This window comes from Megalops cyprinoides, chromosome 2 (genome assembly GCF_013368585.1).
Source record: "Megalops cyprinoides isolate fMegCyp1 chromosome 2, fMegCyp1.pri, whole genome shotgun sequence".
Classification (NCBI taxonomy): Eukaryota; Metazoa; Chordata; class Actinopteri; order Elopiformes; family Megalopidae; genus Megalops; species Megalops cyprinoides.
The window spans coordinates 2,713,197-2,728,952 of NC_050584.1; the positions used below are offsets into that span (position 1 = coordinate 2,713,197).

Consider the following 15,756-nt stretch of genomic DNA (forward strand, 5'->3'; position numbering starts at 1 on the left):
CAGGCAGCTCTTTGTTCTGTTGGATGAATGGCTCCAGTGTTGCTCAAGGTCCTATCGAATCACCTCAAAGCCTGCGCTAAGCTGCTGGTAGGGGAGACACAGAACAGAAACAGCCCTCTCTCCAGCTGGGTCTCCAATCAAAGCACAGTCTGTTCCCACTGTTCAATGAGAGAGCAGGGTCTGTTTCCTCTGTCCAATGAGAGAACAGGCTCTGTTCCCTCTGTCCAGTGACAGAGCAGGGTCTGTTCCCTGCACCCAATGAAGGAGCACCGCCTGTTTCCTTTATCCGATGAGAAAGCAGTGTCTGTTCCCTGTGTCCACTGAGAGACCAGTGTCTGTTCCATGACTTATGCCAAGATATGTCACTGCCACATCAAACTTCACTCAGACCACTCCTTTTTAACAACTTTATTGATTATTTTACCAAAGGTACCATCAGACATATATCACAGGCCCAAGCACGTGAAAGAGCAGGAAGTGAGCAGACAGCGAAACAGCTCCTCAAAAGTCCAAACGTCACACACACAGGAAGTGTGAAAGTCACTAAGGCCCCAGTCATGTCTCCCTCACAGATTATCAGCTTTTCTCTCGAATTAAGCTGCTTTTTTTTTTGAAGTGGTTTGAAAATTCTGCCACAGCATCGGAAACATCGACACAGATCAGTGTTCAACATTATGAGGAGAATGAAAAACACGTTCAGTACGAACCTAAAATATATATATATATATGTTGTTCAAAGGCCCTTCTGAAAAAAAAAGAGACAAAAGTCATACAAGTGCTTGAATCTGTTTTTTTCAGACACCAACATTTACAGTACAGAAACGTGAGTCCCAGGAAATGCATCTTCTAACATATACAGTAATATGTAATTGGCAACATGTGTGTTCTCCCAGCACGACTCCCACCTGCAGACACATCCCCGGGGAGACAGGGGGTGCCAGACAAATTCGGATCCGTCTGGCACAGTTATCATCTGGATACTGTCAAGCTTCAGCCAGACTTAGGGAGTGGGTGGGGGGGTTGGGGGGGGGGGTTCTGAAAACTCCAGGCAAAGTGTCAGTTGTCCATGAGGAGTGTGAGCTCCGCCCTTGTCCCCGCCCTGCCCCCACCCCCAGCCGGCTGGCCTATAGCAGGCTGCCTGGCCAGGACACGATGGTGAGAGTGATTCTGCCGCGTAGTTCCTTCAGCAGACGCACCAGCACAGTGTGAGTCATTCCCCATGTGCTCTTCCCATTCACCTCCAGCAGGATGTCCCCGCAGCTGCACACAGACACAGAGACACAGTCAGAGCTGCATACAGTCAGAGCTAAGCCTGCAGTCAAAGCTACACACATAGTCAGAGCTACACACGCAGTCAGAGCTACACACGCAGCCAGAGCTACACACAGTCAGAGCTACCCATATAGTCAGAGCTACACACGCAGTCAGAGCTACACACACAGAGCTACACACACAGCCAGAGCTACACACAGTGAGAGCTACCCATATAGTCAGAGCTACACACACAGTCAGAGCTACACACACAGTCAAAGCTACACACATAGTCAGAGCTAAACCTGCAGTCAAAGCTACACACATAGTCAGAGCTACACACGCAGTCAGAGCTACACACACAGCCAGAGCTACACACGCAGTCAGAGCTACACACGCAGTCAGAGCTACACACGCAGTCAGAGCTACACACATAGTCAGAGCTACACACGCAGTCAGAGCTACACACATAGAGCTACACACGCAGTCAGAGCTACACACGCAGTCAGAGCTACACACATAGAGCTACACACGCAGTCAGAGCTACACACGCAGTCAGAGCTACACACATAGAGCTACACACGCAGTCAGAGCTACACACACAGTCAGAGCTACACGCGCAGCCAGAGCTACACACGCAGTCAGAGCTACACACATAGTCAGAGCTACACACGCAGTCAGAGCTACACACAGTCAGAGCTACACACATAGTCAGAGCTACACACGCAGTCAGAGCTACGCACACAGACAAGCACAGTTAGAGCTACGCACAGGTGGCCACAGTGAGAGCTACCCATATAGTCAGAGCTACACACACAGTCAGAGCTACGCACACAGACAAGCACAGTTAGAGCTACGCACAGGTAGCCACAGTGAGAGCTACCCATATAGTCAGAGCTACACACACAGTCAGAGCTACGCACACAGACAAGCACAGTTAGAGCTACGCACAGGTGGCCACAGTGAGAGCTACACATATACAGGGTAGAGCTACACACAGAGGCATGCACAGTTAGAGCAAAGCACAGGCACAGGTTAGAGCTACGCACAGGCGTAGGTTAGAGCAATACACAGGTACAGGTTAGAGCTACGCACAGGCGCAGGTTAGAGCAATACACAGGTACGGGTTAGAGCTACGCACAGGCACAGGTTAGAGCTAGACACAGGCACAGGTTAGAGCTAGACACAGGCACATACAGGTTAGAACTGCACACACAGGCACATGCACACAGTCTCCTGGTAGCATGTCGGCTTTATGAGTCTCCAGAGTAAAAATACACTGAACAACAAAGCAGCCTGGGGCAAAACGGCTTATTGCAATTAGCCAAACACTGCATGTCAGCATGACACAGACTGGCAGTAATCAGAAGTACACAGTTACAGGGGGCGCACTGCAATGAAAGGGGGGAGCGTACCGTATCCTGCCGTCGTTGTAGGCGGGCGTCCCTTCCACGATGGAGCGGATGAAGAAGGACTGGTTGCAGTTCACCTCCTCGTAGCCTCCGACGATGCTGAAGCCCAGGCTGCCTGATGTGCTCCGCCGCAGGACAATGTCTTTGCAGCAGTACAGGTGCCTGCAGGGGACAGAAGGCACAGACGCACTGAGCCACAATACTGTGTCTGTGATGAGCGTCAGCCAGTGGGCTGTGTCTGTGATGATCCAGCGGGCTGCGTGACCACCTTGCTGTGTCTGTGATGATCCAATGGGCTGTGTGACCACCGTGCTGTGTCTGTGATGATCAAACGGCCTGTACGATCACAGTGCTGTGTCTATGATAAGCGTCAGACAGCAGGCTGTGTGACCGCCGCACTGTGTCTGTGATGATCAAACGGCCTGTGTGATTGCAGTGATGTGTCTGTGATAAGCGTCAGACAGCGGGCTGTGTGACCACCGTGCTGTGTCTGTGATGATCAAATGGCCTGTGTGATTGCAGTGATGTGTCTGTGATAAGCGTCAGACAGCGGGCTGTGTGACCGCCGTGCTGTGTCTGTGATAAGCGTCAGACAGCGGGCTGTGTGACCGCCGTGCTGTGTCTGTGATGATCAAATGGCCTGTATGATCGCAGTGATGTGTCTGTGATAAGCAGAAGTGGGCTGGTAATCTGACACACTGGGCATTTTCCCGGTGGGCTGACGCACCTTAGACGCACCTTGGGGCCGATATAGTTTAATTTTTAATTTTTAATTAAAAAATGGCCAACATCCGGCCGATAAAGCAGGGACAGCGGCCCATTGGTTCATTTTCTGTACTGACACTGGGCTGGCCCAATCACATCTCTTACTAGGCCCCACCCCTCCCCCTCTGTCCGCTGTTTCTCGTGTCAGATGTCGTGGCTCGGAGCCAAAAATCTGTGGAAGGATGAGGGCGTCAAAATGGATAAACAAAAGCGCAAGGGGGGTGCGGAGAAGTTGCGGGCCAAAAAAATGAAAAATCTAGAGGCAGATGCTGCCAAATGTGCAAAAATAACAGACATGTTTGCTGCAGTAGCTTCAACATCTACAGTAGCCTACCCGACATTGTGCAGCAACAGGTGGAACTTGAAGGAGGAGAAGCGGCTGGCCATGGCCACTGCCAGGCAGAGGAGCAGGTGTGTGGCAGGGAAGCCGATGAGGGTCAGAGTGAGCATGACAGGGCCGAGGGACAGAGTGAGCAGGAGCAGGAGCAGGAGGAGAGTGTAGCTGAAGCGGTAAGCATGGAGTAGCTTCATGATTAACAGGGACTCGCAGGGAGGCAGTGTGCGTGCCAAGCCATGACGAGGATGATGATGATTAATTCAATTAATGTCGATGATAATAAGATAAGATAACATTTGGTAATGCTATCATAAAGTGAGACCGTCACCTACTGCTGGTGGTCAGTCACTCAGTCAATGTCAAATAGCGCAGCATAAGCTATTTGGCATTCTGTTAGTAGCTAGCATAGTTCCTTAATGCAGTCGCAACTTCGGCTGACTATTCTAACGTTAACTAGCTAATGTTATTTTGTCGGCATCGCGTTGACTTAGCCCACGTTGCTGTGAGTGACCTAGGTCCATATCGTGTCATCATAATATTATTAAAATTATTAGGCTAAGGATTCCCTTGATAAAGATGTGTGAAAAGGCTGTATAATATACAACACCTGTAGATCTACTGTGCTAAAATGTATGCCTGCTTATGTATTAGCCTACAGGAAAAAAAAAAAGTTTTCATTTCCAACAACAGGCAACAAAGTTGTCCTATGTTTATTTTCAGCCAAGTATGGTGGTAACTAATAGGATATATATGCTATGGATCACTGTTATTACTATCTGTGGGGTAGCTCTCCAGCTACAGTAAGTTCACATTGTTTAGTGCTGCTTTCCATTGAGCATGCACCTTCACATGGCAGGCGCATGAACTGTAGGCCTAGGTCAAAGTCCCCAAACAAACAAGCACGCCATTGATTAATTGCCCTATCACATACAAAGATCTATTACTCCTCTTTGAACATTAATATAAAACAAAAGGTGATCTATTAACTGTGTAAACCTTATGCAGTATCCATCATCAATATTTGGATACTTGAAATCTGTATGAACTGAATAGTTGGTATAAAATGAAATAAGATGGAACAGCTCCATGCATTAATTGAATAAACAACTATTTGCTCATTACCAGTATGGTGTTGTTTAAATTGTACAGCTTTTTGCACATCTTTGTCAGGGAATTCCAACAATTCTGTACCTGAATGTACAATCATGTTAAAGATTGTGGTGGCCCTCTGGGCCAAAAATGCCAGGGCCAATTTTTTTTCCCAGTCCAGCCCTGGTGATAAGCGTCAGACAGTGGGCTGTGTGACTTCAGCGCTGTGTCTGTGATGATCCAGTGGGCTGTGTGACCACTGCACTGTGTCTGTGATGAGTGTCAGCCAGCGGGCAGTGTGATCACCGCACTCCGAGGACAGGCGCAGGCCCGCCACCTGCTACCACCCGCTCCTGGCACCAGCACCCCATCCCATAATCCCTTGGCAGCCGGGTGACAGTACGCTGACTCAGTCTAGCTCTCAGCTCTCCGATGCTCAGATGCACCGCCTGCTGCACAGCTGCGGCTGGAAGCACCCCGCTGCATCTGTCTCTGTGCATTTCACCAGGACTCAGCTGCTGAAAAACCCCACTCTGGCTAAAGATGACCTCCTCTCTGACTAAATATGACCCCCTCTCGTGCTAATGACACCTTCTCTAGCTCCTGCTATGACATCACAGTCTGTCAGCAATTGTTGATTAAGAAACAGCATATCAAAAACATTTTAGTAATGTCCAGAAAGTGTATACTATGCTATGCTATTTTAACCCTTTATCCTTCAGCATGTGTAGTAATAGCTTTTTTTGATGCCCAATGTAGGACCCAGCACTGTGGATGTTCCTGGACTGGCTGGCTCTCACCCAGCACTCTAAAGTGAACATTTGTTCAGAGATAAAACATCCTTCAGGATCTTTCACGTTCAGGGAATGCAGTCACCTTAGTGATCTCACTCTGTGGTATGGCACAGATCAGAGTGGATCTACAGGCCATGATTTTTAATGATGTGCATGGCCAGCAATGCCTTCCTGTGTGGGCCTGAATGATCTGATCTGGGATCAGCAGCAATGCCTGGCTGTGTATCTAATTAATGAGCTCTGGGATTAGCAGAAATGCCTGTGGCTGTGTGGGTCTGTTTGGTCAGTTCTGGGATCAGCAGCAATGTCTGGCCATATGAATCTGATTGGGGCAGACAGCAATCTCTGCAGGGAATGGGTAGCAGGTGGTTGGACCTCCGGGTGTGTGCGGTCAGAGAGAGAAGGGAGCTGACCATCAAATGACTGGCCACCCCCTTCAAACATACACACACACACACACACACACACACACACACACAGACACACACAGGCGGGGGGGATTGTGGGTTTCTAATCAGCCCTAGATTTAGAGGAATTTTTCAGCCAGTTTCAGAGCGCAGCAGCCGGTAGGAAACAGAGCAGCTCTGTGTTGCTGTGCTCTGATCTGCAGGCTGGAGGCTTTCAGGGCTGGGAGATTCTGCACTTCCAGCACCAGTCACTGCACTGCCATTCAGACCTGACTGTTTACTCCACAGCTGGGTCCTGCAGCTCTACGGAAACCCTGAGAGGACAGAATGTGTCCTCCCTGCTTCAGAACCTGTACCTCAGAAGAACACTGCTGTTAACCACTGAACACTGCAAATTACAACTGAACACTGCTGCCAATGCCTGAACACTGCTCGTTACATCTGACCAAAGCTGCTAATACTGAAATACTGCCGGATACACCTGAACACAGCTGCTAACCCCTGAACAATGCTGCTCACTCCTACTCCTGAACACAGCTGCTAACCCCTGAACAAGGCTGCTGACCCCTGAACACAGCTGCTAACCCCCTGAACAAGGCTGCTGACCCCTGAACACAGCTGCTAACCCCTTGAACAAGGCTGCTGACCCCTGAACAAGACTGCTGACCCCTGAACAAGGCTGCTGACCCCTGAACAAGGCTGCTGACCCCTGAACAAGACTGCTGACCCCTGAACAAGGCTGCTGACCCCTGAACACAGCTGCTAACCCCCTGAACAAGGCTGCTGACCCCTGAACAAGACTGCTGACCCCTGAACAAGGCTGCTGACCCCTGAACACAGCTGCTAACCCCCTGAACAAGACTGCTGACCCCTGAACAAGGCTGCTGACCCCTGAACACAGCTGCTAACCCCCTGAACAAGGCTGCTGACCCCTGAACAAGACTGCTGACCCCTGAACAAGACTGCTGACCCCTGAACAAGGCTGCTGACCCCTGAACAAGACTGCTGACCCCTGAACAAGGCTGCTGACCCCTGAACACAGCTGCTAACCCCCTGAACAAGGCTGCTGACCCCTGAACAAGACTGCTGACCCCTGAACGCCACTGTACAACAGCAGCACACTGCAGCAGATTGCCTTACGCACAGCAAGGCCATCGCTCTGCATTCTGAGAGAGAGAGAGAGTCTGCACCCAGCTCTGCAAGAGCTTCATAGCTACAGAGCCGTAAACACCGCTAAAACTCATAAAGCAGCATGCAAATTACCTCTGTGCTGGCACAGGTCTCAGACTCAGTCTCAAAACCACCTGGATCACCTCCAGAACGGGATGAGTTACAAACACACGCATTCAGGTGCGATTCAAAGCTGCACAAATAAATCTTCATTTACGATAAGACTGGGTTCCAGGAGGAATTTAGGAGGAGCTCTGCTTTCATTTTAACAGCAAATTTATTCCTGTTGGTCAGAGGGAGAGGAACGCTTCTACAACCAATCTGTAATATTGCTACAGGTCTCGCAACATTAGCTCCTGAAAAGATGGAAAGGCTTCTCCTGATAATTTGTTTTGTTGTTTTTCTTTTTTCTGCAAGCTCCTTTAAATCTTCTGTCTTCAGTGTAGTGTATCAGAGGACCGGTGCAGGACGGTGACGAGGATTTGGCCAAACGGGATATTTTCCTTCGTCAATCATTTTAATTCCGAACCCCGAAGGCTTTCTGGCTGCAGGAGCCCATATGCAGCAGCTATCACCATCCAACTCAACTTTATTATGATGAGTGAAAATAATTTTCCCAGAATTCCCTGCATCTCACAAGATAGAGTTCCCTGGAGGAATGTGAGACTGAAAGAAGCAGTGCAGTACCTGCTCTGAGGGATAATGGAAGCGTGTTTCTTTGTTTGAATAGGAGGAAATGGTGTAGCTCTGTGCTCACATAGAGTCAATCAGTCACCCACAGAGTCAGTCACTCATGCAGACTCAGTCAGTCTCCAACACCGTTAGTCAGTCACTCAACAACACAGAGTAATTCAGTCAGTCACTCACACAGACTTGGCCAGTCTCAGGGGTCAGTCAGAATCTCAGTGCACCGTGAGTGAGACTCTAATCCCTCCTATACCCCCCCCCCCCCCCCCCCCCCCCCCCCCCCCCCCCCAGGAGGCCTCAATGCTGCTAAGCCTCTTACACTACGGGCGAGTCAGCCGAAAAGGCTGAGGGGATGAGCAATATCCAAAACGCCCCCAAGCTGACGTCCCTGCGCCGACGCTCGCAGGCCGCACACCCTTTTGTAGTATCTGTTTGGGGTTTTAGTTTGTCAGACAGATTTAAGAGGCTGAAGTGGCCTATCTGTGTGTGACATCAGCCAGATCAAAAACCATTCAACCCAAAAAGTTTAGACTCAAAGCAGATAAAACCTGTAGAGAAGCACAGCCCTCAGAGAGGAAAGAATATATAGTATATGTATAGTACCTGCAGATGATTACCATAAACCTAGACGCTTATCTACAGATATATACAATGAATACAGATGTTTATAATATTTAAAGATGGTCAGAATAAGTGCAGATGTTGTGGGTAGGACAGGTGACCAGCTGCAGATAGTCCTGATGTTTACTGTGGTAGGATGTCTGTGTGTAACAAAGCCAGAGGTAGAGATCGTGAAAGTCAGACGCGGAGAGAAAGACTAGCAGGAAAGACAGTGAAGGCGCGGCCTCTCACCTGGGCAGCTGCAGCCATGACACCCAGAGCGGGGAGTAGTCGGTGTTGGGCAGTGGGTTAAGGTTGGTGTCGGTGGGAGCGGGGGAGAGGGGAGGGCATTCGGGTTGGCACTCTTCGGGTGGTCTCATCTCCAGCACACGCAGGACCACGGGGGAAGAGGTGTTCTTCAGGTTGGCCACAGCCTCGCTACGGGTCACACCTGTCAGATCCATTCCGTTCACATTCAGCAGGATGTCACCTGCGGGACACAGGGGCACGTTACCATGACAACAGTGCCCAGGTCCACCAGAGCCACCAGCTGTCGCCAAAAGATGCAGGAGACTAATACCAATGGGTCTTGAATGATTCATATTAATGAACTCCTAGTGTGTGTGTGTGTGTGACCTCCTGGTGGGTGTAGTCAGAGTAAGACACAGTGCTGAGATCATGGTCAGAGACACAGGACTCCACTCCCTGCAGAGATGCCATCCTGATGCTACAGTCACCTGCAGCAGTTCCAGAAAAGAGCTACATATTCATTACCAGGGCACAGAGTCACTGAGGAGACACACAGGGAGTCACCTTGAAGCAGGTGTGCTGTGGAAATCAAAGTTCACACACACACACACACACACACTCACATACTCACCTACACACTTAAACACACACACACACCCACACACACCCACACACACAAACACACACACATGCAGAGGTGAGCGTACCTTTACGGATGGAGCCCTCCTGTCCCACCACTCCATCGGGGTCTACATTGGTGATGTAGATGGGGAGGTCCCAGCCGCGGCTGGACATGCCCCCCGCCACAGTCATGCCCAGCGAGTCCTGCGGCTCTTTCATCAGCGTCACCGTCTTCTCATAGCAGGCGGGCTTCTGGCAGGTGTCCTGCAGGGCGGTGACAGAGAAATGCTAATACACACACTTCCCAAACATACAGCAACCCCACCGAAGAGCCAGGATCATGAGTCAACTGCGTGTGGTGCTGTACGCTTGTGTACGTGTGTGTGTCTGTGACAGACTGTTGTACGTGTGTGTATGTATATGTGTGTGAGAGAGCGTGTTGTGCGTTGTGAGTCCACTGAGAGGGTGACCGCAGAGTACGCTTTTCTGCACTCTGGAGTCACTGAGAGATTTACTGCACTGTGCAGGGAGTCAGGGTTTATGTGCTGGGAATTCTGGGATTGCTGGTCCATCTGGATGGAGCTGTTCCAGGAGAAATAAACACAGCCAAGATGGTGCGGCTTAATGAAGTGCAGCATCACAACTACAACAAAAGAGGTTTCTGTTCAAAACACGTTCTGTTCAGCACAAAGCCCAACATTCAGAGGAGAAATGGACCCTGCTCTGAGATTATTCACTCCAAAACACGCTGGATTCAGATTTCAGCTGACCACTTCATTATCATGAGGCCTTAGAATTTGGAGCTTTTGGGTTTGAAGATGGTGTGGTTTTACAGACTCGCTATGACAGTAATTTCCCATTTAACAAACTGGCACAGAATTAGCACTTGCAGGATAAAGAGGCCCTGAAGAGGAATTTTATGAAAGCGGAAAAACTCTGGTGCTGGAATAATGAGAATCAGAAAAAGCTGGCAATCCTCATCCCGCCCGATGTGGAACCTAAAAAGTCCTCTCTTTGACTCTGCCTTGACAGTCTCTGTGATGAAGGAGTTGCTGAGCAGAGAGGGGTGTTTCAGGAGTGTAAGGAGAGATGAAGAGCAGAAACACGCTGATGTCATTCTCAGACAGAGAGTGTTACCGAGTGTTACAGAAAATCTGGTGGCTTAATACCGTTAATACTGCTGATATCGATGTTATATGTTTTTCCACATGAGTTTGTGTATGTGGGTGTATGCATGTGTGTGTGTATGGTGCATAGCTGTGTGGGTGAGTGTATACTATTAGTGGTTATGATTATCTGTGTGAGTATGTATACTGTGTGTGTGTCTAACTGTGTGTGTGTGTGTGTGAATAGTGTGTATGTGATGAGTATGTGTGTATAGTGTGTGTATATGTGAATGTGTGCATAGAATGTGTGTATATATTGATTGTGTGTGTATAGTGTGTGTGTGCGTGTGTGTATGTGTGTGTAGAGTGTACATAGATTTTACTATGTGTTTGCTATATATAGATGTGTATGCATTGAGTGTGCATATATATTGTGGGTGTGTGCAGATGTGTGCATATATAGATTGATATAGATTGTACATACAGAGTATGTGTAGAGCATGTGTGTAGAGTGTGTGTGTATATACCGTGTGTCTCTCTCACCAGTAGAGCAGGCTCTGTGTCCTCAGGTGAGTAGGGGGGAGGCCCCTCCATGCTCCAGGGCGCCTCCTGCAGGATGTCTGGGGTTTGCAGACGGGTTTGCCGTGAGACAATAAAGTGCACACGCTCCTCACTGGCCTGCAGGAAGCAAGACTCATGAGTCAAAGACAACCATACTGTGACCACAAGTCAAACACAACGGCACCATGACCACGAGTCAAACTCAACTGCACTGTGATGATGACTCAAACACAACTGCACCGTGACCACGAGTTGCACACAACCGCACTGTGACCATGACTCAGACACAACCACACCGGGACCACGACTCAAACACAACCACGCTGTGAACATTAGTCAAACACAACCGCACTGTGACGAATCACATACAACCCCACCAATGACCATGAGTCAAATACAACTGCACCGTGAGAGTCAAACACAACTGCACTGTGCCCACGAACTGCACACAACCGCACTGTGACCATGACTCAAACGTAGCCACTCTGTGATGAGTCATATACAAGTGCACCGTGACCATGAGTCAAATTCAACTGCACCATGATGATGAGTCAAACACAACCACACTGTGACGAGTCACACACAACTTCACCGTGACCGTGACTCAAACACAACCACACTGTAACAACGTCACACACAACTGCACCGTGACAATGAGTCAAACACAACCGCACCGTGACCACTGGTCAAACACAATTGCACCGTGACCATGAGTCAAACACAACCGCACTGTCACCACGAGTCACACACAACCGTACTGTGACGAGTCACACACAACTGCACCGTGACGACAAGTCAAGCACGACTGCATCGTGACCACGAGTCGAGTCAAACACAACTGCACTGTGATAACAACCTCTTTTGACTGCAACCTGACTCAAATTCATTCATTCATTCAACCAAAATCTTTTTTGATTATATCCTCCCTCGACTACACCCTCCCTCCACTGCAACCTCCCTATAAGCACAGACACACACACACACACACACACACACACACACACACAGACACACACACACACACACACACACACGGAGGTGCCTGAGCTGTCGGTCACAGGGGAAAGAGACGCTGAGCTTCCTGTGCGCACAGATGCTATCAGAAGGGAAACGCTGTTCCTGTGCTGTGCTCACATTCCCCAACCCTCCTGAGAAAAGCTCAGGAGATAATTAATGGCAGAGGGTTTGAGACACTCTGAAAAACTGCAAAGTGCGTAACATGCTGAACAAAATGCCCGAGGAGGGGAATCAGACAGCAAACAGAAGCCCGCACTCATCCACAGGCTGCTTCCTCTATTTAACACAGAATAACCAAAATAATGAGCCAACTTACAGAGCCATGCCAGGGGGCCATATCTCTCTCTCTCTCTCTCTCTCTCTCTCTCTCTCTCTCTCTCTCTCTCTCTCTCTCTCTCTCTCTCTCTCTCTCTCTCTCTCTCTCTCTCTCTCTCTCTCTCACACACACACACACTGACACACAGAGGGAAGGTGGATTTCCTTTCAGCTGGTGTGTTAGCGCAGCAGGGATGTTCACACAGCTGTGGTGGACATTGTAGGGTTTGTTTTCTTCGTTCGAAACTTTGCATGTGACACATGGCACTGAACATTACAGCAAACATTACAGGGACTTACTCAGTGGAACACAGTGTTCTCTGGGAGCACAGAGATACGCATTTGCACGACACACTCTCTCTCACACACACACATGCACGTACTCACACACACACAAACATAACACGCACATGCATAACATACTCTCTCTCACACATACTTGCACATACACACACAAAAAACACTCATTCTCTCTCACACACATATGCACAAACACACCCAACACACTCTCTCATGCACAACACAGTCTGTCTCTCTCTCTCATACACACACTCACTCACACACACCACTCTAGGTTTCTTCTGGAACTTCACTTACTGACAGAAGCTGTATGACTGACTAAATGACACAGTTTATGCCAAAGTTCAACCACAACTGATTTTCAACTACAACCAAAATCCGAAACTGTGAAACCAAACTTAACTGCTGCAACTGTGGCAGAACCTCCATCAGGCCTCTGACCTCTATGGAATATCAGGCCTCTGTAGCACAGGTGTACTGTACAAGCCGAGCGGCATGTTTAGGCACAGGTGTGCGCACCTGTATGAGTAGCGCAGTGTGCTTAGGCACAGGTGTGCTCACCTGTATAAGCAGCGCAGCGTGTTCGGGTGCTCCGTAGCGAAGGTCGTGCCCGTTGATGGCCAGGATGCGGTCGTTGATGCGGAGCTGGCCGTCCCGGGCCGCCAGCCCGCCCTCCAGCAGATGAAAGACGAAGACGCCGTGCTCCTCAGCCCGCCGCACCAGTTTGATCCCCAGCTGTTCGGACGGGCTGCTCTTCGCCAGCGCAACATGCAGGCTGTCGTCGCGGGTGACTGCGGGCCGGGACGTGGCCTCGGTCGGCGACGGGGCCCCGCCCACGCGGTAGCGGTGCTTCTGCTCTCGCAGGACAGTGAGCCGCAGCAGCGGGCACGGCCGCCGCAGCGTCGCCACGGCGTAGCAGTGCGGAACGTTGCTGATGTCGATGCCGTTCACCTGCAGGGGGTGACAGAGAGGTGATGATGCCTCTGCGGTCCACTCTCTGGCTCGGCGTTCAAGCATACAGTGATGCTGCTTTAAAAACTCTAAAAAAAAAGGTTGCTGGTTTGATCCCCGCTGGGACACTTCTGCTGTACCCTTGGGCGAGGTATTTAATCCCCAATTGCTTCAGTAAATATCCAGCTGTATAAAACGATAACATTATAAAAAAAAACGGTGTAATGTAAGTTGCTCTGGATAAGAACGTCTGCTAAATGCCAGTAATGTAATATAATGTAATGAAAGGTTGCTGGTTTGATTCCCTGCTGGGGCACTGATGCTCTCCTCATGGGTAAGGTACTTAGCCCACAATTACGTCAGTAAATGTTACATGGATAACATGTAAAAACTGTAACCTATGTAAGTCGCTCTGGATAAGAGCATCTGCTGAATGACTGTAATGCACTGTTGTTCCTGTTGCCTCAGTTGTCATTTGATGAATGCTGGTTAGTGGTAGCGTTGTAAGTGGCTCTGGAAAGGAAGGTCTACCAGATAAATAGATAATAATGGTAGCAATATTTACAATACTACTATTAATACAACGTATTATTTTAAATATATAAGAATAATAATAGTGGGCGGAGATTGGGCGGAGCCAGTATGTGATGAATTCACTGACTGATATTGGTCCAGACTGGTGAGCTCCTCCCCCTGTTCCACCTGGCCAGGGGGTCAGCCTCCTGCATGTTATTTATTACACACACAATTATATTTCTCTATTGTTTTTTGGTTTAATAATAATTAAATTTAATAATTCATTTATTCTTTCTTTTCTGACATGCCGTGGAGAGACAGTTGCTTTTTGAAAGGGAAGTGTGAGAGTGTGGGTATATGCGAGTGTGTGTGTGTGCGTGTGTGAGAGAGAGTGTGTGCGCGTGCGCGTATGTGTGTGTTTATACCGCGCTGTAATCCAAACACTTCTCATTTCTCCTCCTGGGTAGTGCAGACCTGCCTCCCTCCGCACCCCACATGTCAGGGGTGCAGAGTATTAATTCATGCAGATTCAATGCGTCTAAATTTAGTGAAATTACAGGTGTGCTTCCATATTTACTCAGAGTGCAGAGAAAGGTGGTGATTTGGTCTGAAACTTGGCAGCAGAAATTACATCCATGTGTGGGAAATAAGAGCCTTGGATCCAGGGAGAAGCAGACCCCGGTGTCTATCTCTGAAAATGACACCTGAAACTAACTGCAGAACACACATACGCACACGCATACACCCCTGTACATGCGCACACGCACACATACACATACACACACACACACACCTTTAAGATCATGTCCCCAGGCAGCAGACGCCCGTCTCGGGCAATGACGCCCTCTCTGTAGATGTCCTGGATGAGGACGCGCACCAGTGGTGTCTCATTGCCCCCGACGATGCTGATGGCCAGTGGCTCGGAGGGGTTGGAACGGCTGATCTTAATGCTGGTGATCTCACCATCCGGGATCAGGTGGTGTAGCTGAGGAAGGGCCAGCACTGAGAGAGAGGGAGAGTCAGAGAGACGCAGAGAGAGTCAGAGAGAGAGGCAGAAAGAGTCAGAGAGAGAGAGACAAAGAGAGGCATAGAGAGTGTGTGTGAGAGAGAGAGAGAGGGAGACAGAGGCCCTGTACACACCTGGCATTAACGTCTCAGGTGATCCAATCACATGTGGACAGCTCTAAGTACGTCTGTTCACACCTGGCATTAAAATGCGTCTCCACATGCGTCTCGAGTGACCACTTATGATCAGATCTCACCTCCCTGCTCTATATGCAAATAAACACGAACATCATTTCCATTTGCAAATGTAAGTTTAGGCATCATTTAAAGGTCTGTTTGAATGAATCTTGTTATGACTGTCACTATGAAATAATGTGTGTTGTATCTGTAAATGAAAACCTAGTTGACTAGCAAGCTAGATTCTGTTCATCATTGAAATTAAATACCCTTAACATGGCTGCTGCTGATCTTTTGTTAAATTGTTTATGGTTGGAAAAAGCAGAAATGCTAGATTAGAACATTTTGAACTTCACCGTATCTGGCACCTTGCCAGTATGATTGAATTAAATAGGCTAAGTAAGATATTATGTTTCCAAAGTTTCT

The 15,756-nt window shown here is 48.9% G+C and overlaps 1 protein-coding gene across 4 annotated transcripts in view; it reads right to left on the minus strand.

Annotated features, from left to right (window-relative positions):
- Positions 1 to 804: 804 nt before the first annotated feature.
- The window catches only part of lnx1 (ligand of numb-protein X 1), a 45,172-nt gene continuing 30,220 nt past the window's right edge, over positions 805 to 15,756 (minus strand). For 2 of the 4 annotated variants that reach the window (XM_036522693.1, XM_036522692.1), the window contains exons 5-11: positions 14,942 to 15,150; positions 13,243 to 13,632; positions 11,032 to 11,166; positions 9,469 to 9,646; positions 8,765 to 9,002; positions 2,667 to 2,825; positions 805 to 1,260 (exon numbers count right to left, since the gene is read on the minus strand). In XM_036522693.1, coding sequence (XP_036378586.1) covers positions 1,125 to 1,260; positions 2,667 to 2,825; positions 8,765 to 9,002; positions 9,469 to 9,646; positions 11,032 to 11,166; positions 13,243 to 13,632; positions 14,942 to 15,150 — 1,445 coding nt within the window. In that variant the 3' untranslated portion in view covers positions 805 to 1,124. The remainder of the gene's footprint in view (positions 1,261 to 2,666; positions 2,826 to 8,764; positions 9,003 to 9,468; positions 9,647 to 11,031; positions 11,167 to 13,242; positions 13,633 to 14,941; positions 15,151 to 15,756) is intronic. The other 2 variants (XM_036522695.1, XM_036522694.1) reach the window with 1 other exon arrangement.